This window comes from Podarcis melisellensis, assembly GCF_964234715.1.
Source record: "Podarcis melisellensis genome assembly, chromosome: 4".
Classification (NCBI taxonomy): Eukaryota; Metazoa; Chordata; class Lepidosauria; order Squamata; family Lacertidae; genus Podarcis; species Podarcis melisellensis.
The window spans coordinates 83503483-83530809 of NC_138531.1; the positions used below are offsets into that span (position 1 = coordinate 83503483).

General features: G+C 44.9%; 1 protein-coding gene across 2 annotated transcripts in view; it reads left to right on the forward strand.

Moving 5' to 3' along the window:
* The first annotated feature begins 6089 nt into the window (after positions 1 to 6089).
* The window catches only part of GUCY1A2 (guanylate cyclase 1 soluble subunit alpha 2), a 149724-nt gene continuing 128486 nt past the window's right edge, over positions 6090 to 27327 (forward strand). The window contains exons 1-2 of one of the 2 annotated variants that reach the window (XM_081909781.1): positions 6090 to 7041; positions 26620 to 26681. In XM_081909781.1, the coding sequence (XP_081765907.1) occupies positions 6736 to 7041; positions 26620 to 26681 (368 nt within the window). In that variant the 5' untranslated portion in view covers positions 6090 to 6735. Of the gene's footprint in view, positions 7042 to 18195; positions 18252 to 26619; positions 26682 to 27327 lie in introns of those variants that run through there. The other variant, XM_081909782.1, reaches the window with a different exon arrangement.

Sequence of the window (27327 nt, forward strand, 5' to 3'; positions counted from 1 at the left end):
AGGAGCATTGCTGCCATGCTGTCTGAGTCGCATTTTGTTACAATCCTCTGTTCTCTCCCCTTTCCTTTGCTTCTGGTAAGTCAAACTAGGAGGAGTCAGAATCTTGTTACATATCAGACAGGTGCTGTTTTTATTGTCTTTTTGGTGCATGTTGACGACCTTCAAGAAGACTTCAAAGTAGAGATTTATAGCCTAATTGGCATTCAATTTTATTTTATTTTAAATATCATTTTATATACCTGACTGTTTTTATATATGTAATTGTTTTCATTTTTTCGTTTTAATTGTTTTATATCTGTGATTGTTTGACTATTATTTTTTAAATTCCTCCCCACAAAATGTTTTATATCACACTTACAACAACACAACACACCAACAACACCATTCTTGTGGCTCAAATAATGGTCCTATATTATAGCCCAAAAAGTCATTCTATATATTACCACGGGATTTTGATGGATTATGCTTCCTGTCCTCTCGCTGCATATGGTCCAATAATCATAGAATCATAGAACTGTAGCGTTGGAAGGGTCCACAAGGATCATCTAGTTCATGGGTAGGCAAACTTAGGCCCGGGGGCCGGATCCGGCCCAATCACCTTCTAAATCCAGCCTGCAGATGGTCTGCGAATCAGCGTGTTTTTACATGAGTAGAATGTGTCCTTTTATTTAAAATGCATCTCTGGGTTCTTTGTGGGGCATAGGAATTCGTTCATATTTTTTTCCAAAATATAGTCCAGTCCACCACATGGTCTGAGGGAGAGTGGACCAGACCCCTGCTGAAAATATTTGCTGACCCCTGATCTAGTCCAACCCCCTGCAATGTAGGAATTTTTCACACAACGTGGGGCTTGAACACATGAACCGGAGATTAAGAGTCTCATGCTCTACTGACTGAGCTATCCCAGGTTTAACTTTTATTAAACATTAAATATGTTTTGTATATAGGGTTGCGTCCTACTCAGAGTAGACCCATTGAAATGAACGAGCCTAAGCTATTCATGTCAATTAACCTGCAATAGCTCTACTCTGAGTATGACTAGCATTGAAAACCCTTGGTTTTTATTGTAAGGTGAATATGCTTTGAGATGCTTAACAGTGATTCGTAAATGTAATATTGCTGCTGCAATAAACTAATTATTATTATTATAATAAACTAATTATTATTATTATTGGAGTTCTTGGAAACCTGCATCCTTAGTGCTACCAGCACTATGCTCTAACCAGCTGAGCTAAGCTTATGTAATGCTTTGGACTGTGTTCAACAGCAATAATAATATGATTAGAAATAACAATATTTATGTATGCAATGCTTTGGACTGCTGAGACAACTCCACATCTATTGCCTCAGTAATTATTAAACAATCCTGCAAGGTAGGTCAAACCCCCCCCCCCATAATGCAGGTTGGGGTGGGGAGAATGAAACTGAGTGGGAGCAGTTTGCTTAAAGCTTCCTAGCAGGTTGATGGTCAAGGTGAGATGGGAGCTGGTGGGTTTGCGGTTCACAGCTTTTTCCCTTAGCCACAGCGGCACTTTAGTCCTGCTAATTAACTAACATTATTAATCTATAAATAGTCAAGTAATACCTGCAGCCGTTAGCATCACTCCCTCCTGTGAAATGCGTTATTTGATTGTCATGTCCTAATGGTTTGCTGAACCTCAAACCATTTGCACATGTACTTTTGTAAGAAGATGCCCACGGCTGTTGGGAAATGCACAGTGTGGGGGAACGGAGATGCCACACAAATATATTTAAGATGGCTTTGGGTGTTAAGAGAATCGGTGACTATTACCATTGTCCATCCACCGGGTGTCGTGCAGTTCTGGATTAAACCCTGTGGAGGCCCCTAGGCAGTCAAAATCTCCAGGGTTGGGGCCTTGCAAATTATTTCCTAATATGTTTTTGGAATTTTCTTTCAGGATCAAATCAATATTATTTTGATCTGTTGTCGTGGGGCTCCTAAAAGCTCTGGGACCCATAGGCTAGTGCCTACTCTGCCAGTAACCTGCCACTGGTGTTATATCAGTGCTTGAAATTGGGTACCTCAGTGCCTTTGATCCCTGCCCACCAGCCATGCTTGCTAGGGCTTATGGGAGATATAGTTGAGCAACATATGGAAGGCCAAAGTTCCCCCACTCCTGGTCTAAGTTGTTAGGATATAGTTCCGTTCCACCTTAAAAGGGTACAGGTATGACTGTTGGGTGACACATGCCTGTTTACTTCCAGCACAGATCTGCTGGGAACTTCCGTTTGTATATAGCTTTTGTGTTACTGCTGTTTTGCTGGAGACGAAGGGAAGCAGACATGTTTTCCTTTGTTCCTGAACTCTGCTGAATAAAATGCTGTACATTATGCTTACACATTTCTCTGTCTGCCTCTTCTGCTGTGAGAAGATTTACACACTCTGCTGACAGAGCGTGCACGGGTCTCTAAACGTATCAGAGGCTCGTGTTGCTGTTTGATGCTGTTCCAAGGGAGATCAGCTGCCGGCCAGTGGCTGGAGCCAGCTGGGGGCCTGCCTGATGATGCCCCCATCTCCTCGGCAGTATCCCAACACAAGCATCCTGTTTCCCATAGTGGCCAACCAGATGTTTCTCTGAAACCCACAAGCTTCTCCCATGGCTGCTGTCCTGCAGGATAGGGATAGGGTTAGGGTTAGGGTTAGGGTATTCAGAGGTATTCAGAGGTACTCAGAGGTATTCAAAGGTAAACTGGTATTCAGAGGTACTCTGAATTGCATAGAGTTGTCATTTCATTTCATTTGCTTTTGTCATTCATTCATTTGCAGGTTCATAAAACGCTCCACAACAAAAAGTTAACAAAGCAATGTACAGAGGTGTCTCATAGAATTGGAAGGGACCACAAGGGTCATCTAGTTAAACCCCCTGCAATGCAGGAATCCTTTGCCGGATGTGAAGTTCGAACCCATGACCCTGAGATTAAGAGTCTCATTCTCTGACTTCTTCACTATACAGCTTCCAGAGAATGCTGAAGACGCACCTTTTCACACTGATGTTTGACACCTGAGGTGTGTGTTTTCAAGACCCACCCTATTCATGCGATTGTCTTTAACTGTTCTTCATTCTGAATGACATATTGTTGCAACCCATCCTGGTGAACAGGGGGTAACCAATGTAATAATGATGATATAAAACAAATTATTCAATGCAAAGTTTTGCAAACTCAGCAGACTCACGACTAACAGCCATAGATAGACTTACCGTATATAAATTTGTCCAGTCCCCTTTTAAAGCCATTTAATCTAGTGGCCACCAGCTCATCTTGTGACAGCCAGTGCCATAAATTAATTACATGTGTTGCCTCCTTTTGCCTGCCTTGAATCTCCTGCCAATAACTTTATTTTATTTATTCAGAACATTTGTCGGCCACTCAGTTGACAAAGCCCCCTGGGCAGTTCACAGCAAGTTCAAACGGTATACAACTAAAATATTAAAATATGGAAAGAAAACATTAATTAAAACGGGAAGGATGTTTCTCTGAATAACCTCACAGGTCTGAATGTTATGAGGGAAGGAGAGAGAGAAAATGTAGCTGTATATTAGCCTTCTCTACTCCGTACATGATTGTACAAACCTCCATGACGCCTGCCATGATTAGTTGCTTTTCCCACCAAATTAGGAAGACCCAAATTTTCTAACCTTTCCTTATGGAATATGTTATGTACTGAAGTTCTCACCCTGAGCCAGCAGGGGGATATTGTAGATAGTTTTCACTCAGGTCCACATATGCAAATAAGGGATTGAAAGTGACGTTCAGTGATTGGATAGTTACAGAAAGTGGTTACTGTTGCGTTCTAGTGGAGCTCTATATAAGCAGGCTGGCGGAACCCTGCGGTTCTGTTCTGTTCTGTTCTGACCTGTGAATAAACAAGAGCTGTTTGAAGAATCGCTGTGTCGTCTGATGTGTTCACCCACAACTTAACAGAATATGCCACTGCTTAGTGTTTCTGCTTTTTGTACTTGTGCATTGACTGCAAGGGACCTCAGATCCACTTATCAGTGTGGATTTGTCTACTCAGAACATGTTAGCAACACCAACACATAGAGCCCATGCCAACCAGGTAGACAATCGGTGGTTGACCCCATTTGGGTGCCCCCCAAACAATTTTTCTGGTAGCTTCAGTGTTGGCTCCTAAGTCCCAACTTCAACTGACCTGAGGGCCTTTTGCAATGGTGGTCCCTCATCCATGAACTGCTCTCCCCACTAAGGTCCACCAGGCGCCATCACAAACATCGTTCACCACCAACTTTCCTCTTTCCTTTTGGTGTTTGAAGGACTATGAGTCATTGGCTTTTATTGTTTGTTGCTGCCAAAACATTTGCTCCCTTCGGTTGGCTTTTGTCTGTGGATTTTTTTCACAAACTGTTATTATTATGCTATTATTATTATTATTTTGTATTCTTTATTCATACTTTATTCTCTTAAACATTTTTGTAACTTACTTGGGGTCCTTTTTGTGTAGCGAGCAACCAATAAGTTCAACAATTCACCATTGCCATCATAATCTACACAGATCAGCATAGAAGTGTTGACTGCCTGTGTATGTCACATGAGGGCATATGTGAGTTACTGTGGAGCGGCCACACCCACTGCTGGTATATGCCTCCACCCCTGGAATGTTGGTCAAGGATTGTTGTTGTTGTTTAGTCGTTTAGTCATGTCTGACTCTTCGTGACCCCATGGACCAGAGCACACCAGGCACTTGTGTCTTCCACTGCCTCCTGCAGTTTGGTCAGACTCATGCTGGTATCTTTGAGAACACTGTCCAACCATCTCGTCCTTTCTCGTCCCCTTCCCCTTGTGCCCTCAATTTTTCCCAACATCAGGGTCTTTTCCAGGGAGTCTTCTTTTCTCATGAGGTGGCCAAAGAATTGGAGCCTCAGCTTCATGATCTGTCCTTCTAGTGAGCACTCAGGGCTGATTTCCTTAAGTCAAGGATTAATGCAGCCCAAAATAAGAGAGAGAGAGATTAGGTTGGGGTTAGGGGCCGATTCACACATGCACATTCCTCATTAATTTACTGCAGCATAAAGTGATGACTTGCATCATGTCACAGACAAACAACCACACACACACGGCTTTTTTATATCACTTTGACTCACAACAAACACAGCAAAGTCAATTCCCATATCCATCTCCCAGTCACCAAGGGACATCACTTGACTGATGGCAGCTGAATGTGAGAGCCTCGGCTGCATCCATTGTAAAGCCCTGTGTCTGAAGTGATGTGAAAGTTCTCTGTGGTGGTATGACAAGCTGAAACATCAAGATTGCTGGATGTGACATGGCACATTAGGGAGATAATATATTTCAGAGGTGCTGAATAATAATAATAATAATAATAATAATAATAATAATAATAATAATAATAATAATAATATTTATACCTCACCCATCTGGCTGGGTTTCCCCAGCCACTTTGGGCTGCTCCCAACAGAATTAAAAGCACAATAAACCATCAAACATTTAAAACTTCCCTAAACAGGGGCTGCCTTCAGATGTCTTCTCAAAGTCTGATAGTTGTTCATTTCCTTGACATCTGATGGGAGGACGTTCCACAGGGCGGGCACCACTACCAAGAAGGCCCTCTGCCTGGTTCCCTGTAACCTCACTTTTTGCAGAGAGGGAACCACCAGAAGGCCCTCGGAGCTGGACCTCAGTGTCCGGGCTGAACAATGAGGGTGAAGACGCATCTGCTTTGCATGTGTAAGATGTGATCTCCAACACCTGAAATCTCTAGAGAAGATGAAAGCTCAGGTAGCAGACAGGAGAGCTGCTGCCAGTCAGACTAGACAATACCGGGCTAGATGGGCAAACAGTCTGGACTTCAGTTTGAGATTTTACATGTGAAATGGAATGTTTAGATCACGCCCCATTACCATTACTCAAGTTGGCACCCCTGCCTCCCACACGTGTTCCCTATGATGCAGATCTTTATTCCCCTTTCATTCTTGATGGAGATCTTCACTCGCCTTTTCTTCCCAGGCAAGGGGCGGCGGCGCCACCAATTTCGCTTTTCCACTCTGGTGCGAAAACGTCTTGGGCCGGTCCTGCTCGATTGCCTCGTGCGTAAACCCCGGGCTGCTTTGGAGAGCCGCTACCAGCCAGCGCGGACAATCTTGAAACTAGAGGGACTCGGTATCCCACCCGCTCCCCTTTGCTTTGGGGCTGGGTTCTTGCTTTTTCCAAAAAATCAAAAACCCAAAGAGATGTGGAAATGTGGAGATCCGAGGATCAGATGGGAAGCAATGCTAAACTGAGATTGCCAGGGTCCTGCCATGGCATGCTTTCCCCCGCGTCGTCGTTTAAATCTGGCGATGGGCGAGGCGCGCCTTCCGCGTTGCGCGCACGTGACGCCGGCGGAGGCGAGAGGAGGAGGAGCGAGCGAGGAAGGCAGCGGCGGCGGCGGCGAGAGGAGAGGGGCGGGCAGGCGGGCGAGTGGGGGGCGGTTGGCAGATCCACGCAGGAGGAGGAGGTGGGCGGCGGACGGAGGCGTCTCCTTTAAATCCTCCCGGCTGCAAGCAAGGCAGCGCATGTGGACGCGAGCGGGGAAGGCAGGCAGGGGCAGCGAGAGAGGGATCTCGGCGCCCTCCCGAGCAATGACCACCCGCGCGATCGCCAGCCCTGCGGGACTCCCTGGCCGCCGCGCCTCGCCGGAGCTGCTCGCCATCTGATGCCCCCCGGGCCAAGCGGCAGGAGCAGACGCCACGCAGCATGTCCCGGCGCAAGATCTCGTCGGAATCCTTCAGCTCGCTCGGCTCGGACTACCTGGAGACCAGCCCGGAGGAGGAAGGCGAATGTCCCGTGGCCAGGCTGCTGTGGAACGGCAGCCGGAGCCCCCCTTCGCAGTCCGGGGCCACCACCCCCGTCGCCGCCACAGCCCACCCGTTAGAGGCGGCGGCGGCGGCGGGGCCAGCCGCGGTCTCGGCAGCCCCCTCGGGCTCCCGGAGGGCTCCTCGCCGGAGGAGGGTCAACCTGGACTCGCTGGGCGAGAGCATCAGCCGCCTCACCGCCCCCACGGTAATTGCGCCGCGCCCGGGCCGCCATCAGGTGCAGGGGCGGTCTCGATGCATGCAACGCAGGGAAGGGAAGGGTTTGCGCAGGCAAAGGCGGCCGCAGAAAGGGAAGGGGTCGAAATCCAGCAAAACCGCCAGGCGACACCAGACGCGCGTGTCGCCGCCATCACACGCGACGCTCTGCACGCGGGTTGCGCGTTCTGTTCTGCTTGCCGGGGAGAGAGGTTTTCGCGACGCGCGGAGCGGCCCTCCGTCTCTCGCCTGCATTCGGGTCCCGCCTTACGCGCTTGCTGCGGAAAACCGCGCGCACAACCCATGATCCGGGGTTTGAAAGCGCGGCGCCGTCTGCTCCGGAGTGTCGCCCTCTGCGCCCGGTCCCCGCCTCGGCGTAACTTTGCTGTATAGCCACCCTTCCCCTTCCCGGTCCGGTTTCTGCTCCGCGCCGTCCTCTCTCATCCTGGTAACATCCCACAGCCGGCGCCTCTCCTCCTTGCTTCACATACATAAATCGAGGGTCGTTGTCTGGTTCCGCTATCCTGGTTCGAGATCCTCAGCCAGGAGCTGTGACTCCTCTTCTGGCGCCTCTCGCTGCAGCTTGTGCTGAAAGCGTGGGAAATCCGCTGCGTTTAGCGTTTCCTAAGCCACCATAACGGAGAATCGGACTGCAAGAGGAGTTACCGTTATGCACAGAATCAGCCCAGGCTATTTAGGTGCCTAAGGCAAAATATTCCAATAGCACCCCGTCCGATGGTGCCTTCTCTCCCCTGTTCTTAACGTGGTACACAGTCCATCAGAAGTTCTCCCATCAGTCCCGTTGAAAGGGATGAGTGCATCTGGTACATCTAGGTTCCTTGGATAAATGCCGGTAGCTATGGAGGGGCATTGGCCAAAGAGCTATATTGTCTTCATGGCCTTAGGGGAAGGACCTTAGATCAATGGTACAGCATCCATCTTGCATTCAGAAGTTTCCTAGGTACAATCCCTGTCATCTCCTGGGAGAGATTCCTACTTGAAACCCTGGTCAGTGTAGGCAATACTGAGTGAGGAGTGAGGGTCTGACTTGGTACATAAGGCAGCTTTCTATCTCCCTCTGGGCTCCCGGCTGGCCGCTGTGGTTCTTTTTACGTTCTCTTGTGTGCAAGCCATAAGAGCTTTCCGACGAGCGTTCGGGTCAAGTGTGTCAGCCTTGCCACCTTTGTCAGTTGCCTCACCTTCCTTGCTTCTTATGGTACCTGAATCCATATGTAGCGGTTTGGATGCAAACAGGTCTTATCGCCCAAGCACGCTTTAAATTGTTCCTTTTTTAAAATCTGCAAAGTTTCAACTGGGCAATGTTTTGCCTGCAATCTCCGCCACCAATAATACTTTGCATCCCCCTCCTTCTGTATTTCTTTTTAACGTCTCTCAGGCTCTAGGGGATGATTCAAAAGAAGAGATTTGAAGGTAAGATATCATTCTGCTGAATTCATCCGTCACTTGCCAGGCTCCCTGTTGATCTTCTTTACACTTCTTACACAGTCCATATTGCAATAACTGTTGGACGCTTCCTCTGTGACACCTTTTCTGTCACTACTGTATTTCAGTTTCTGGTTATCCTTAGATATTCTCCTTGCTTCCATCATCAAATCACTGTCCCTTTATTTCCAGATCCTATGGTCAGAGTTTCTCCTAAACCCAACATTTCCCCCAGCTCTGGGTTCCTCTGTTACTCTCCTAAATGCTGGTGATGACTTAAGACTTAGGAAAGGGCCACGTAACTCAGCGTTAAGAGCTTTTCCTCGCATGCAGGTTCTCCCAGGTTCAATCCCTGGAATCCTCAGGTGGAGTTGGGAATATCACCTGTCTGAAGACTTGGAGAGCTACTGTCAATCAGAGTAGACATTATTGAGCTGGGTGACTCAGTATGCTTCCTGTGTGGGTGTTTTAGATGTATATGTAACATGCAAATGCAAATAGCCAAATTAAGAACCTAAGAAGGAGCCTGTTGGATCAGTCCAACTGCCCTTCTAGTCCAGCATCCTGTTCTCACAGTGGCCTCCCAGATGCCTGTGGGAAAACTGGCAAGCAGGACCTGAGCATGAGAATTCTGATAGTCCACCCCCCAGGAAAAGTCATTTTGGGCAATTTGAAGCAAAGGAGGAAGAATATGTGTGCCTGTTGCTTCTCCGATCCAAATACCCAAATACCCCCTTCCTCAAACGCGGCTGCTTTTGCAGCTTGAATCCCACTGGATTCCGAAAGTGTCATTTCCTTTAAAAAGAAATGGGCAGCTGTCGTTTGGTTACATGGATTAATGTGTAAGGTGTAGCCAGGCTCTCAATGCTTAGCCTCTTGCACTCCAGTGATCTGCACTGGCTGCTTGTGAAGATTCTCATCTGTGTGGAGAAGCTGCTCTTATTTCTGCCGGTGATGATTGCTTTGCTGTTTGACTTCAGCTCTTACAATTTTGGGGCCCTTTAGAGGAAAAGCCTCCGAAGTTTCCTACTGTTATTAGCTGTTGCTCCTAGTTACTTCTGTGCATGTCAGGTGGACCCATGTGCTGAGTTTCAGAGACTGCTGCTGAGAATCCAATCAGAGAACAATGAACTGACCACTTGTCTTGGGTGCAGTACACCTTCTAAGGCTCCCATTGTCCTGAGCATTGAAAGGAAAAATCTGAAGGGGAAAAAAAGAACCCTATCTCCTGTTTACAGCGTTTCAGGAAGGAAAAGAGCCACGTGTTTCAGCAGCTCTGGAAACTGGGGCATTTCCCAGGGAGGCTGGAGATAACAAATCAATGGTTTGGAATTAGAAAACGCAACTGGTACCTGCAGGAAAATATTGGAGTGCTCCTGTTTGGGTTCCAAGATTTTGCATCCCGTTCTCCCCTTTTCCACATCTTCTGATCATGTTCAGTCTGCTTTGGGCTGTTTTGGGGTGTCCTCCATCATGGGGTTTTTCCTCTAAAGAGCTTATGCTTTGCTGCAACCCTTACGGTTTCCCCGAGCATGCTGATACTTCTCTCCTGTATGTGGATGGTGCTGTTTTGTCTTGTTAAGGACCCTTGCGGAGAACAAGTTTCCCATTTATATATAGGACTAGCAAAATTCCAATCATTATGGTGGTTGGGAAGAGAGGATATTGCATGGAGCTCCCTGTGTCCCTTGTTGGGTTTGTGATCCATGATAATAACTAAAGCACCATGTGTGGAGTTTGCCCCCACCACAGCCTTGTTCCCAGTTGCAATGCTTTACTTCTCCAAACCAGAGCTCTCTTTCTTGGTCACACTAGAGTGTGACAGACTCTCGAGAAACTTCTATATGCTCTGCAGGGGTGAAAACAGCTTGTGAGAGTGATTGGAAGTGGGGAAACACTCAACGGGGGGAAAGGTTAAGCTCCCTATCTTCATGCTGCATCTCTGCTCCAAATCTATACCAAAATAATAGCTAAATATAAAATGATGGAAGCAGGTTTACTTATGACACCTGTATGCCAATGTCTGCAATAGCTCACCAGCACTCAGGTCCATAAATTTTTTTCAGTGCTAGAACTCAGCCCTAGAATAGAGCCTCTCATATAAAAGATAGTTCCCAACATACTGTCACTTTCTGTCACGGGCTATGGAGTCTTGCTTGCCTTATACCACCTAGTCCACCTAGCCCAGTATGGTCCCCATCAGCTTCAACCTGGGACCATTTTCATTCAAAGCAAGTCATCTGCCAACTGAGCTGTATGTTTGTGATTAGCAGGGATAGTTAGCCTCTAATTGCATCCCTTCGTTTCCCCCTTTGCACGCTCTCATTGAAGTGAATCATTGCCTTTCCCTCTGATGGGGAATAATAAATCGGTGCTGTTGGGTCACTATTGTGGTGAAAGTGAAATCAGCCTTTAGTTGAGGGACACTTAGCATTCCACCTGTTAGCCCTGTTTGTTTGGCTTGATGGACATCTAGAACTTACCAGCGTCGTTTTACAGCAACTGCAATGCCTCTCTTGTTCCTCAGCACTGTGGAGAGAAGCTAAAATTGGTGGAGAGATTATTAGGAAAGAGGTGCTTAGGATGAATGCAGTTTAGCCATGGTAGCAAACCATGGAGCACCTTCTTCCTCCACTCTGATCTGTTTAGTGGGAGCTCTTTCGTGCCATTTTACAAAGCGTGCAAAATATTAAGGGTGGAATTGACACCATCTTGAAATCAGTGAAATGAGTTCATCACTGTCGTTGCTTTTTACACTTCATCAATCAGCACAACTTTGGGGTATATATTTGGCATCTTCATAAGTTGTGTCTAAAAATGCAGGTGTGCGTCTCTGCTTCCTCATTCCCACTGGCATAGAGCTTTCACATTACTGGATGTAGTAAACAACAGTTTTTGCTGTAAATGACAAGTGTTTGTTGAAATGCTATTGCAGTGTCCTGAAAGCACTGGCTAAATTTTACTCTTTTATCTGTGCTGAAATAGTTTGTTTTGGAGTTAATGAAATGCTGAAAGCACTCAAATCTCAGTCTTAACCTTGGACAGGAGCCGTAGGAGACCCTTGTACTGTGTCAGAAGCCAGAGTGAACAAGTTGGTAGCTTAACCATAATTTCTGATGTCAGGCAGGAGTGCAGTAAATTAGATTATATTTATTCTCTACCCTTTCTTCCTCCAATTCAGGGCATTTGCACCCAGTGTTTAGGATTGCAGCGTACAATTCTGATTTTTGATAAATAGGTTTCGACAGGCGTAGGGGAAAAAAATCAAGGCAGTTGGTCATGCAGAATTTTGATGCTAGGGAACTGGAATAATCCTGTGTAGACTGTGGTCCTGCAAAAGATGATTGCTGATTTCTAGATATTAGGAAACAGAACTGCCCCCCCCCCCGCAAGAAAGGGTAAACAGTTCCACCTATACTATTACAGCTAGAGCTAATGATCTATTCAGTTGTTGGAGGTGGAGACTGCAATATAAAACCTGCTGCAGTTATCATTCCACTTGTAGCAGGTGGTTTGTTCAGTTCTAGTCAAATTATAGTTGGTAAATGATAGGAATCGCTGGGCAGTCTATTGTCTGTGTGTCACCTTCCCATTTTTGGAAAAAATGATCTCTATCTGAGCTTTTGATTTATTGGTCTTGTCAATTGCTATGGTTCAGCCTTGCTTTTGACATCCTTTTTATTCATCGTGACAACAGTGGATAAAGCAAACGAGCACTAGGCTGGATATAGGTGAAGAGATTTATCAGTATATTACATGGTTAACTGTAGTGCAGTTTGTTTAACTAGCATTTTCTTTCATTGGTTTCCAACTCCCCCCTCTTTTTTTTGAGTAAGCAGACCTAACAGTTGGTGCTATGATGTCAAAATTAACCAAAGACATCCCAGCTAGCCTGCAGTATATTTTATCTATCTAATAAGATAGTGGCATGATTTTCATAACTCTCGTACAGTATGTTTCAAAGTGATCTGATGAAGTGCATTGTCGTATTCCCCTCCCCACTCCAAGATCATCCAGAGCCGGCACTGCTTCAGATTTTAGCAGTTATATTTTCACATTTTGATGCATCATTAACCCTCCCATAATGAGATAGCTTAAAAGGTAGGTCCAGACATTCAGACCATAAAAGATTATTTATTTGCCACTGTTAATCTGAGGAAACAAACACATATTAAGGGGAATGCTCCTTCTGACCGTTCTGGGTCGTCTTCCCACCCAGCCACTTGGAGGATTATACATTTATAAGTTAATTTTCCAGATCATGGCCGAGCCAACAGACCACTTGTTGCTCTGGTTTACAAGTTACTTCAGTAATTATCACAGCAGATCTTTGCTGCTGAAAAGGTGCTTTGCATACATCCCTGCCTCTACTTCACAGTACATTTAATAGCAATATTTCACATTTCACATTTTTATATTGTTATAAGGTACATCAGTATTATGCCCCATATTAAAAAGGGGGTGGGGGAGGCAGAGAGTGTGTGGCTTGTCTAAGACAAGAGTGTTTATTGCACAGCACAGATATGAGCTGGGGAATTCTCGATTTTTTGCTCAGCCTCTTAGATGCTTCACCACATCACTTCTCAATTTGGCACTATAGCGTTTACTGGGTCTATAGCCCAGTGGTAGATCACCTGTTTTGCATGCAGAAAGTCCCAGATTCAATCCCTGGAAGGACCGGGAGAGACACTCCAACCAGAACCCTGAAGAGCTACTGTCAGTCTGTGTTGGCAATATTGAGCTAGATCAGGGTTTCCCAAACTTGCGCCGCCAGCTGTTTTAGGACTGCAACTCCCATCATCCCTAGCTAGTAGGACCAGTGGCCAGGGCTGATGGGAATTGTAGTCCCAAAACAGTTGGAGACCCAAGTTTGAAAAATTCCGAGATAGGTGGACAAATGGACTGACTCCATGTAAAAAAAACACAAAACATCCTGTGCACCGAAATACACTGCAGGTTTCCCATAAGAACAGCAGAATTTATATAGCGCTTCTGAGTGTTCAAACTGTTTTACAAAATTATTGCATGCCTTTATCACAACCCTGCATGATCTCCTGGGGCGCTGCAGGGCTTTGCAACTGTGACATAGTGAACTGAGCAGAACGGCAGGCAAGAGGCAGGGGTCACACCAAATTTTGGGCTTGCACAGGGCGCCACTTAAATTTGAAAGGCCAGAGTCTGCCCTGTGTTGGCATTTCTATTCCAGTTTTGCAGATTGGGGGAGGGGAGTCTGGTTTAGGCTGATAGCAAATTAGCAAAGGCTGCCTATGATGGTTCATATGCAAAGCAATATGGTTTGGAAGATTGGGGGGGGGGCTGCTTCTGGTTCCTGAGTTTCCGCAGACCCAACTCATTTCTTCTTGTTTAGCTCAGGCGATGTTTTATCACAGGCATAGGCAAACTTGGCCCTCCAGATGTTTTGGGACTACAATTCCCATCATCCCTGACCACTGGTCCTGTTTGCTTAGGATCATTTGAGTTGTAGTCCGAAATTATCTGGAGGGCTGAGTTTGCCTATGGCTGTTTTATCATCATGTCTGAACTAGCAATCGCCTCTCCTAAACCAGAAGTACAAACCAGAATCAAACCCTGGTTTGCGATCCTTGCTCATGATTAAATTGCAGATTACGATACTTCACTGATGTTATAGTATCATCATTTACAAACTATGTGTTAGGAAGGGAAATAGAGGCAAGTGTCACATTGCAGTGTGTTGTTATCCTGGAGTTTAGATCTGAATCTCAGGTGCAAAATATTTCATTCTGATCAGATGGCTGCATTGCACAATGGCAGTTCCATTTGTTTGAGTCTTCTTTCCCAGAATAGTAACCATACATGCCAGAATATTGGAACATTCAAGAAATTATTTCTTAAATCTTAATAATCGTGATCGCTAGATGGATTACCTAGATTTGGAGTAAGTCGTGCTTTTGCACATTATGAGTCTGTGACCCACCAAATCAAGCACAGCCCACCTAGCGCACATTGTGGCCTGCCAGATATGTGACAATCACTTCATTATTATTTTTTTAGTTGTAGACAGGCAGCAAAACTAGGGCGCTTGTCAAACCCTTGGTGGTTGTCATAAATGACTGGTGGTTTACATTCGGATTGATGGATTATGAATTGTGTATGCCTGGGACAACTTTTTTCACCTTCTATCACACTACATAGCTTAAAGATGCTCCCGATATACATTTAACAATGCTTGGGTTGTATTGCTTCTATTCTGGGCTTAAATTTAGAGATAACTGGAGTGTACGCAGGATAAATTTAGAAAGGAACTGAAGGTTATCCGGCCCAGTCTTTTTATTCAAAGGCAGGATCCGTCAAACACAATTCTTTGTGGGCTGATTTCACACATAATGCACATGCCCATCATTTTATGACTATAGCATCAAGTGGGTGACTTGAAACTGGAGATCAAACACCCTAGATAGAACTTCCACATCATCTCAAACGCAAATATTTTCAAAGGAGTTGACTCATGCATTTAGCTGTGATGCAAAAGATGAAAAGTCAAGTGATGTACAAGCTATACGCGAATTGGTTCCAAGCGAATGATCGCTATTCTCTTCAGTAATGAGAGAGTCTTTGGAATAATTGAATTGTGGAACCGGGAGAGATTCCTCCAAAGTCATCTAGTCCAACTCCCGCTCGATGCAGACTTAACGCAGGATGCAACTACAGCATCCCTGAAAAGTAGGCACCCAGCTCCAGTCTGAACCCTCCACTGATGGAGATTCCACCAGCGGAAGCTGATGTATGAGGGCTAATGGGACATTGCCCCAGCAACGGAAGTCTACCCTCAGCCAGCCCCCACCCGCCTGCCTTACAGCTCATCTCAGAGGCAACGTTGCCTATCAGCTTCCTCCTCCTTAGTATTGCAGAGTTTGGATGAGATGACCTTTGCGGTCCCTTCCATTTCTACCGTTCTGTGATTCCAGGACTCTTCTGCTCAGCGCTGCAGTGTTCCTGTCTTCCAGCTACAGTGGATCAGGCAAGAGTTTGATTCGTTGTCCCCCTCTCCATTTTCATTTTTTCATTCTCACTAATGGTCCATTTTCACGATGGGGAGAGATTGCCAATGACCCATCTGCATTCTTGCTCTGGGATGCGGGTGGCGCTGTGGGTTAAACCACAGAGTCCAGGACTTGCCGATCAGAAGGTCAGTGGTTCGAATCCCCACGACGAGGTGAACTCCCGTTGCTTGGTCCCAGCTCCTGCCAACCTAGCAGTTCAAAAGCACGTCACAGTGCAAGGAGACAAATAGGTACCACTCCGGCAGGAAGGTAAACGGCGTTTCCGTGTGCTGCTCTGGTTCGCCAGAAGCGGCTTAGACATGCTGGCCACATGACCCAGAAGCTGTACGCCAACTCTCTCAGCCAATAAAGCGAGATGAGCGCCGCAACCCCAGAGTCGGCCACAACTGGACCTAATGGTCAGGGGTACCTTTACCTTTTTATTCTTCCTCCACTGAAGCTGAAAACCACCATACCACTCATCCCCCGGTTTTGAATCCCGTTGTTGTAAACAGTTGGACCTCAACCATTGCAATTTGAGATTCCTGCATTGTGTTGCAGGGGGGGTGGGCTAGATGACCCTCGGGGTCCTTTCCATCTTTTCCATTTTGTGATTTTATGATTCTATGGCTCCACCTGTCATTGGCCCTGGGTCTTCCTCCAATGAGTTCTCTGCCTTCTGCCCTGCCAGTCCCATTGGGCACCAGCTCCCCATCTCTTGAGGCAGTCTGTGTCACTGTTGAATGGCTTAGGAAGTTTCCCCTGATGTTTAGCTGAAAGCTGCTACCTTGCAATTTCTTTGCAATGCTGTCTTAGCACAGGGGGGAGCTCTCCCATGCTGTGCTTCCACTTGGTAATTGGCAGGTATGAAATGGATGGAAGAAAGCAGGAGGTGTTGGAAATAGGAAGTTGAAGAAAGAAAGAAAAATAAGTGAGTTTTCTGTAGCATATGGGAGAGCCATATCCTTATGTAGAATATTATACAGAACACAGAAAAGTTCTGTAAACTATTCCTCTGAGTGATGCAGGTTGCTGGTTGTTGTCAGCACTTGCGAAAAGTTAGAAATCACACGGTTAAGCAAAAATAAAATAAAATCTACAAAGACGTTTGCATAACTGGCAGTGAAAAATGGACTCCAATCGGAAATGTAGCCTTGTGGCTACGAAACGAGTGAAAAACCAGTCTGTGGGTGCAAGAGACAACAGATTTATAAAACTTAGGAAATCCATTGTGAAAATGCTTTTAGCCAATTTTCTGCAAAGAGACTGGGGTAATCTAGTCAGGGTACAAATAATAAAATTGTTGTTGTAATAATTAAGCATAAACCAGACACAGAAAACATAGCTGGATAGATGGCATAAAATTATAACTCACTTATTAACTAACAGCACAATCTACTGAATTCATTGGGGATTACTCAGAGGAAAGTAGAGTTAGGATTGCAGCCTAAATAACCAAATAAACATAATTACAGTATATTTATTTGTTCGAAGCTGGAATGCTATATATGCTTATCTGGAATCCATTCAACTCGGTGGGACTTAATTTGGAGCAGGTTTGCACTGTATGTATAGAATTTTAGTGTATTTTCCAGCCCCAGGTTGGAGCATAGCATTTAAAAATAAAATATTTTTTTCCACTGTGATTTTGTTTGCTTTATGATGGAGTTGTTAATTTGTTGTTTATTTGGACCTGTTTATATGATTTTGCAATGTTTGTATATTGCTGTTTCTCTCTGTTTATTTTTATTGCTTCCCCCACTTGCTCTGCAGTTGAAAATATTTAATGAAGAATGTGCTGTAAATACTGCAAATCATAATAAAGATAATAACAAGCCCCAACATCCCCAACCACACTGGCATAAGTGATGCAAATCATGCTAATTTGTGCATATTTCCTTGGTTAGTATCGTATATTTTATTTCTGGCAGTTATAGGAAGGGACAATGAGCTGGTAAAGGGCTATTTCCAACTATATTTGTCTAGTCAGTAAGCAGCACATGATCTGAATCACAAAGCATTTATCTTCTTTTGACTTCCATTCAACTATCTGGAAATCACTTCCCCAAAATATCTGTGGCATTGGAGTTGATTTGCTCTGTGGGGCCCAGTAGGTTGGGATGTGGGTGGTGCTGTGGTCTAAATCACTGAGCCTGTTGGGCTTCCCCGTTGGAAGGTTGGCGGTTCGAATCCCTGTGAGGGAGTGAGCTGCCGTTGCTCTGTCCCAGCTTCTGCCAACGTAGCAGTTTGAAAGCATGCCAGTGCAAGTAGATAAATAGGTACCGCTGCGGCAGGAAGATAAACAGTGTTTCCATGCGCTCTGGCTTCCGTCACGGTGTTCCATTGCGCCAGAAGCGGTTTAGTCATGCTGGCCACGTGACCCGGAAAGCTGTCTGTGGAGAAACGTCGGCTCCCTCGGCCTGAATGAGATGAGCATCGCAACCCCATAGTCGCCTTTGACTGGTCTTAACTGTCCAGGGGTCCTTTACCTTTTGAAAACCTTTAGTAGGTTTTGACAGTTACAGGGACAGAGCTCAGTGGTCACAACTGCAAAAGGTTCACCTAACAGACATTCACCTAAGATGCAAATTTTATTTTATTTTTTAAAAGCTGAGGCCTTGCTCTTAGCTTTCTTCTAACCAAGGGTTCTTTTTACCTGGAACTCACAGGAACTCAGTTCTGGCACTTCTCAGGTGAGCGCCATTGCTATTCAAAGAGAATGAGGGAGGTGTTCATGGTGAGTTCCGACACCTCCTTTTCCAGAAAAATAGCACTGCGTATAACTTGCCTGAAATTTCAAGAAACTGTATCAGAGAACTTAGAATCTAGCCTTGCTGGATACATTTCTGCAACAGATTAGTCTAGTGCGAATCATTCACTGCACTGTGGTGTATCTATATTTGATACGTTGGCAGAAACCATTAAGCGCACCATTTCTCAAACCTTCACAAGTCATTTTGGAATTTCAGCTTTACTTAGTGTTACTTATGACATCAGAGTCCTTCTGTATTTAACTTTAGTGCTATGACAAGTATTTGACATTGCTATGATCTGTTGTTTCGTGTGTTGTTGTTTTTTTTAAAAAAACAACAACATTGGCACTGTTGGGGCTATTCACATGACTGATGTTCAGCAATCTAGACAGGCAGGGCACTGCTTTTACTGCAGCTGAGGGCATGGTGAAACTACCAAGACTCCTTTCCATTTTTCAAAGTTTTTAATTTGGTTTTTGCAATGAAAAATTATAAAAAATCAGTTACATATCAGATAAAGAGATGCCTCTGAATCTGAGGACTCCCCCCCCCCTTTCCCTGGAGTCCCATTTTAATCATTTAAAACTGCATCTTCTTCAAACTCTTATCAATCTATATTTTCCATGAAGCACTACAAGTGAAATCAAAATCCTGCCAATGTTTCCATCTGCTTACAGCGGTCTCTTAGATAACTTATAATTTTTTCCCATTCTTTTATAAAGTTTTTGTCCTCTTGGTTCCTGAGTTTTCCAGTCAGCTTTGCCATTTCAACATAGCCCATCAGCTTGGTTTGCCATTCTTCTCTGTTAGGGACTGTATCCTTTTTCCATCTCGATGCCTTTCCATTTTCAGAATCCGTTCCAGCTATGCATGAGCTATGGTTCTCTAGCAGTGGTGGCTGGTGCTCAATATGACTATTATTTAAATTTATACCTTGCCCTTCCTTCTCCGAGGAGGCCAGGGCGGCAGACAGACACACAGTTTAAAAACAAAGTAAAAACTTTCCAAAACAGTTAAAACGTTTTAAAAGCAATTGTAGTTTAAAAATGTTCTTGTATCCAGTGATCACTGGGTTGCCAGGAACAGCATTCTCCAGCCTCGTGGTAAGCAGGAATGTTTCCAAATTCCTCCTGAAAGTTAATGATGACGGAGTCAGGCATCCCTCATGGGGGAAGGCTTCCCACGAATGTGGAGCCACTACCGAAAAGGCCCCGTATGGATCAGGCGCAGTTGGGCAGCTCTCAATGGCTTCACCACTAACAAGGCCTCAGCCAATGATTGTAGGGTCAGAAATTGTTGATATTGGGGAAGGTGCCTTTAAAGGTACTTGCACCACCAGGTCATTTGGGGCTTTATGTACTAGTACAGGGAGGGTGGAAGGCAGGGAGATGGAGCAAAAGCCAATGACTGAACCCATTGATTTGAATTTTACCCGCACCCATCTCTTTGCTGAGTTCTGCAAGGGCAACAAGGGACGCAGGTGCCGCTGTGGGTTAAACCACAGAGCCTAGGACTTGCGCGATCAGAAGGTTGGCAGGTTCGAATCCCTGTGACGGGGTGAGCTCCCATTGTTTGGTCCCTGCTCCTGCCAACCTATCAGTTTGAAAGCACATCAAAGTGCAAGTAGATAAATAGGTGCAAGTAGATAAATAGGTACTGCTCTGGCGGGAAGGTAAACGGCATTTCCATGCGCTGCTCTGGTTCGCCAGAAGCGGCTTAGTCATGCTGGCCACATGACTAGGAAGCTGTCTGCAGACAAACGCCGGCTCCCTTGGCCTATAGAGCGAGATAAGCGTGCAACCCCAGAGTTGCTCACGACTGGACCTAATGGTCAGGGGTCCCTTTACCTTTACAAGGGCAACACAATAGTGTGCTATTCAGCCTAACCAACCAGCCTCCCCACTGCTCTCTAGGGTTGCGGGCCTGGCCACTTAAGCCCAGACTAAAGATGAAAAGCATTTCCTGGTGGTTGCCAGTTATTCTCAGGACTTTTAAGTTTCCCTTTTCTTATATTTTGGGCCAGTTATACTCACCAAGTAGCTCCTCTGGCAGGCATCGTTTTGCTCTTCAGATCTTTAACTTTGGTGCGCTTTAGACATTTTAAGCATGCACTTCATAAGTGCATGACAGTTGAAGTGCCTTAATGGCTCTGCTAGAAGTCACTTAGCTTCTCACTGAGAAGTGAGGGGAGGATCCTATTAGGTTTAGATGGAACCTCTTTCCCAAGAAGTAGTAGGACTCTGTCAGAGATGGGTGGCGTGTCTAGGCTCTGGATTTCCAAACTCAACAGACTTCCTTTTAGCTCAAATGTAACCTGTGACATTGGTTGCTTTTAAATATTTGCTTGTATTCAGTGATCTTCATCTGCTCCCCCCCCCCCGGCTTTTAGAGGTAATACACTTGCATGTCTAAACAGCTTTTAATCTCAAGAGGAAGGTGTAGCTGTCAGGAGTTCAGCCTACACTTGAATAGGACCCTGATAGAGACACACGTCCGACTGGCATGTTCTCTCCCTCCTGGTCGTTCGTTTGGGAGCTTCAAGAGCTTTCTTCTGCCCAAACATCACAGCGACCGATGCCAACCGACACCGGCACACTTAGGGATCCCCAGAGTTTTCGTGACACACCTCAGCAACTCAGCATTTTGGCTAATCTACTTTATTTACATATAAACACACACGGAGCACTGCAACATGGCTCCCTCTCTCTCTAGCATCAGACAGCAAAGAGAAAAAGAACAAAGGACAATAGTCCCACTTCATGGAACACAGTAACACAAGCATCCTGTTTCCGTCACTTCCCACTCTGTGGAGTCAAAACACATACCGTCATGTGAAAGACAAAAAACCCATGACTGCAATCATGGAGCAGGAATTCTAACAGTAGCTTCACATTCTACATTTTCGTAAAGGGCAGTCTATGGAAAGTGAGTAGCTCAGGCATAAAGCTAGAGTTCTTGTGTTTGATTTCCACAGGCAGGGGACCCTGGAGGTGAAGCCCATTGGCAAGCCCTTCTAACATACTTGCTGGATATGCTGTTTCAGATTTTATGGAAAGAGAGGCAAAATGCCCAAATTATCAAAAGGGCAGAGGGGGACGTCATTCCCTTGCCTCTAGAAGTCTTCATGGAGGCATACTTTAGCAAAAGTGGGAGGGGGGAATCGGAGGGTGCGGCTTGTAGACTTCATTAAGAGTCCCCTATCTTTCACTTTATTGGGCCCAACACATTTTTTCTGCCTGAAACAAAGGATAATACAGTGGTACCTCAGGTTAAGAACTTAATTCATTCTGGAGGTCCTTTCTTAACCTGAAACTGTTCTTAACCTGAGGTACCACTTTAGCTAATGGGGCCTCCTGCCACCACGCCACCAGAGCACGATTTCTGTTCTCATCCTGAAGCAAAGTTCTTAACCCGAGGTCCTATTTCTGGGTTAGCAGAGTCTGTAACCTGAAGCGTCTGTAACCTGAGGTACCACCGTATGGTGTTCCTCCTTCACCCCCTAATAAACTGGATTGATAGTTGAATCTTATTTTAGCACCATCCTTGGAACAGCATCCTGCACTCTACCTGAGTGCAGTAGGGTATCTTAAGAGGTGCAGAGCAGGTTTAATGGCTTAGGAAGACTCTTGGGAGGGACACCTGCTGCCCGAAGCAGTTCCCTTTCTGTGCCTAATGGTAGGACTGGGCCTGCCCCCTGATAACTCCTGGGGTAGGGAAGATATTTTACTAGGGAGCAGGAAAGAGATCCAAAGAACACACTCTAGATTAAGTTAAGTTGCAAAGCAGCAGTAAATATTGTGGTGTTTTTTAAAAAAAATAATAAACACACACGAATGCACACAATAACCTTACAACAACTATAGCAATGTTATCATTATAAAATTAGCAAGTGTTTAGAACAAGAAGTCCTCCATGTTTAATTGTGGCTCGTGAGAAAAGTTCTCCTGAGGCAGAATCAGCATGGTTTGAAACACTGGGAGGAGGGTGCCTGGGGTGATTCTTCTTGTTTTTCTTTCCTAAATGTGTGTGTGGCCTTTACAAAGACTGAGGATCTGGATTAAATTTTACCAACTAGCTGTTGTCCATTTAACACAGTGATAACACACAGTTGTGACTTTGGTGCAAGTGTCACAAATCCTCACGAGATAATGAGCTTGGAGGTTAGACTGTGAAGTCACTGGCGGAGGCGCTCTGTGTAATGAGGTGTCCGAAATATATGATCCCAAAAGTAGTTTCCTAATTTTGATGCTCTAATTGCGATCAACCAGGGTGGATTTGGCTCATGGTCACTAGTCATGTATTGTGGTAATGGTAAAGGGACCCCTGACCATTAGGTCCAGTCGTGACTGACTCTGGGGTTGCGGCACTCAGCTCACTTTATTGGCCGAGGGAACCGGCGTACAACTTCCGGGTCATGTGGCCAGCATGACTAAGCCACTTCTGGCGAACCAGAGGAGCACACAGAAATGCCGTTTACCTTCCCACCGGAGTGGTACCTATTTATCTACTTGCACTTTGAGGTGCTTTCGAACTGCTAGGTTGACTGTGCAACGGGAGTTCACCCCATCACAGGGATTCGAACCACCAACCTTCTGATCGGCAAGCCCTAGGCTCTGTGGTTTAACCCACAGCATCACCTGCGTCTCTATGTATTGTGGTACATGACCATATTCCCCTCACAGAGCTACGATTACCCCTGCGATTGTTAAGCTACTCTGGCAGTTGTAACACCATGAGAGGAAGACTCTCGGCCCTCTTAAGAGACTACAGTCCCCAATATTCTTTGAGGAAAGCCATGGTATTCAGTGTGGTATGACACTGCTTTAAACGCCTAAGGCAAATAGGGCCTGTAGTCTTTACCACAAGTGAGAAAGGACATGTTTCTAAAATGCTTCGCTTCATGCAGGACAGCTTTATATTCCACGAAACCTCACAGCTGCAGAAAACATTTTTGCCCTGGCTTTCTGTTTTCCTGTAACTGCAGATATCTGTGAATAGGAATCGAATGATGAAAGTGATGTAAATGAAGATAAATTCAATGAATAATAATAGTAACAAAAAGATAGGGACGTAGGTAGGTTAAGAGCACTTGACGCTGTTGAATAATGCAAAGCAAAACAAATGCTTTAAAAAAAAGAGGCAGGTTACTGTTTGCGTAATTTAATTGCGTATTGTCTTTATAGAGTTGCCAGTTTTTCTTTGTTTCATTCTAATTGTGCAAAATCTGGCAACTGGTCAAATTGACCTCAGGTTTCAAGATAAAAGTCAATGGAGAAAGAGTTTAATTCCTGGGAGATGAACACTGTGTTCTTCTTTTATCCCTTTCTTCTCAGCAAAAATTGGTGCTGTGGAGCTGCTAAATTGACCTCCCCCCCCCCCCAAGCAGCACCTGAAGAGAATTTCTGCTCCATCAGGTCCTTAGGTTTTAAACACCTGCTTCTCCAAATGGGAGGAAGCTGCTTCTTTATGTGTGGTCTCATTTAGATAGAGCTTCTGTTGATTTATTTTATTTTATTTTGCTAGAGCACATCGGATTTTTAAATGCTTTCCTGAGACAGTAAATTAGACTCCTGCTTGAGAGCAGATGTAATTGCCAACTTGATTTTTTTAAAATATCCCAAACCTGTTCAAAGGCTTAACCCTATTTCCCTTCTTTGCTTTTCAAGTCTATGCTGAGCTGCACATCTAAACGCAAAAGGCCAGGTAAATTGCTAGCTCCTGCTGTTAGAATAAGGCTCCTACAAGTTGTGCATTCTACTTACGGCCGATATTGGGCATTGTATGGATCTTTCGTTTGTGCTGCCGTTGCAGCGAGAATAATTGAACTGTGATTTAGCACAGTTTTTATTAAATTGACTTGGCATGATGGTCTTCCTTTTCTTGCATATCGACAGGACAGGGGAAGATGACTGAATTCAGCGTTCAAGACCTAAAATACAGCTGAAGTTCAAGGCCCCTCATGGAAGTACACGTAATTAAAAGCAATTTATATTCACCTCTGCAATTTGGAGGCCACGCAGGGATCGTTATTGCCAAACTGATTTCCTTAATGTGTGTTTTAAAGCCACATTTATCAAAATTAAGTAATATGTGAGCAATCTTCCCAGTTTTGTTTTTGCAATAAATAGCAACCATTTTATCCACCCATTTGCAGGCTCAAACGCACATATCAACTGTGCCATGCGAAATTAAAGTGCCTTCAGACTGTCACTTTTTTGCAGGAGGGATTCGAGCACATGCCTGGAAATTTAGGTTTGCACAATTAAAGTAGGTTAAAGTGGTCTGTCGCTCCAGCTCGACAAATCCACTTGAAAAAAGAATGGGACTTCTTTGCAACTTGGAAAGTGACAGGGAAATGCATTGAAAAGTATGGGATGAAGAAAGGTTTGTAAATGGGGGACATAGAAACATCCTGCAAGCAAATCAAGACGCATGCCAGATGAATGATCACTGTCATATAAGAACTCTTACAGGTATTGCATTGAGGAGATGACAGTACGAGGTGACACCCCTGGCTCCCTCGGCTGTCATGACTCAGGGAAGCATTGATGGGGAGAGATGAAGGCCGAAGGGAGGAGGAATGAAGCAGAGAGAGATGCAGGCGGAAGAACAAGGCTGGAATGGATCTGCAAGTGACACTTGGGTGATTGGCTCCAGCAGTGGCAGAAAGCAGGAGACCGCTTCCAGTGACAGATGCAGGCAGAAGCTACAGCCTTTTTCTTCTGCCTATGTCTGTCACTGTCTCATAGTTATGTTTTCCTTCTTGTTTTTTAGTGCTGTTTCTTTATTGCTCTTGCGTTTCTTTGTAGTTTTATGCTGGTTTTACACTCATTTTTCTGCTGGTGCAACTTTTCTATTGCTTGTTCTATAGTGGTACCTCGGTTTGTTTACAAACTTAATCCATTCCGGAAGTCCGTTCATAAACAGAAACTGTTCTTAAACCGAGGTGCACTTCCCCTAACGAGGCCTTCCACCATTCAGATTCCGTTCTTAGACTGAGGTAAAGTTTGCAAACCGGGACACTACTTCTGGTTCTGCGGAGTTTGTGAACCGAATCATTCGTAAACAGGACTGTTCTTAAACCGAGGTACCACTGTATTTGTTTTCTATTGATTTTTAAATTGTGAGTTGGCCTGATGACATTGCAAGTTGGGCAGCATATAAATCTTATGCATACAAGACTGTTTTAATCCCTACCCACCTTCTCGGGTAATGAGATTAGCAAAGCGGGCCCTCTTGGTAGTTCCCCGCTCAAGGTGCGGGGAATAGCAGCCCAGGTGAGGGCTTTCTCAGTGACTGGCTCCACAGAATTGGGTCTCTCATATTCAGTGTACTGTATAGCTCTCACCATAAGCTGATGATACACCTTTTTAAGCTGGCCTTTGAGGTATTTTGTTTTGTGGTCCTCACATTTCTACGGTTTTGATCCCTTATCAATGTTTTTTTTAGAATTAATTGTAGCAGTTTGTTTTCAGAATTTTTTATTGCATTTTTCTAACCTGCACTGGGCTCTTACAGTGAAGGGTGGGTAAGAAATACAGTCATACCTTGGTAGTCAAACTCCTTAGTTGTTGAACAAATTGGGTCCCGAACGTCGCAGACCTGGAAGTGAGTGTTTTGGTTTGCGAAAGTTTTTTGGAAGCCAAACGTCCGACGTGGCTTCCAATTGGCTGCTGGAAGCTATCATGTGGCATCCTGCTCATGAGTGAACCATGCCCACCTTTCTCCTCACCAGGAGAAAACAAACCATAATTCACATCTTAGTATTATGTTTGAACGCTATGTCTCTGCCATGATCAAGAACAAATTTGGGCTGCAGATTATGGTTTGTTGTACATGAAACAAAGCATGATCTCTGGTTAAGATGTAACACTAAGCCAGAGGATTGTGTGTTTATTGCTCTCGGCACGAGTGGAAAGGAGCCAAGTGTGCCTGAATCAGTTGTGCATGATAAGCTATGGTTTATGATGCGCTGTGACTTGTGAATGGGCCCATTGTGTTTTCTGTTTGCTGCTTTTTGTATTAAGCAGCGCTGGCTAAAGAAACCACTGCTGATTTAACAGAGGACTAAAATATCAGGGAAGAGCCCTGAAATATTGATGTGTTTGTAGAACAAAAACAGCTTGCTACTTCTGGGCTGCTTTCTTCCCGTTTCTCTGGGGGAAGCACAGCAGATGTGTGAGGAGAGAGAGAAAAAGTGTAATTGGGAAAGAAACACACCATACATTAGATTAAGCGATAAAATCAGTAGTCACCTCCAGACATCGTGCTGAGCGCTAGGCTGGCTGACGAACTGCTAATAACTTTTAAAAATAAAAAACCAAAACCATTCTTTCTTTGTTTATTCTGTAGCCTCAGACCATAAGGCAGACTCTCCAGAGGACACTGCAACATTACGAGCATCAAGTTATTGGGTAAGTAGAGCTCATTTCTCAAAAAATGGCGAGTGGATAGATAGATGGTGGTGACAATAAGAAGCAAGTGACATTATGATTCTATGATGTTGGCTAACATGAACACCTCATAGGCGCATAGGAAATTGCCCTTACTTGGAGACCTCGGGCATTGAACCTGGGACCTTTGGCATGCAAAGCAGATGCTTTACCACCACTGAGCTATGGCCCTTCCCCCTTTGCGTTCTTCATTGCTAGCTTGTTACGCCAATTCTCAAATGGCTGTGGTGCTGCTGTTCATAGAATTTGGATGCCCACAACTGCTCAGCTCATGCTAGCTTTTTCTTCTTCTCAATGCAGAATGATCCGTTTATTTGTTGTAAGCTACTGATACAGTTTTGTCCACAGCCATGGAATTTCTCTCAGGGATCATTCACATTTCTCTCAGGGATCATTCACATTTCTCTTTGTCCCACGATTTCTAAGGAATGGGTTCGAGAGGTGTGTTTTTTTGTCCCACCCCTTTCCCTGGGGAAACCTGTTGTCTACCACTGAATCACCACAAACATTAACGTAACAAACATAAAACTTAAATTAATAGGGCAGAAAACCCTATTAGATTCAGTAGACAGTGGGTTTTCCTGGGGAAAGCAGTTCCTAGAAATCA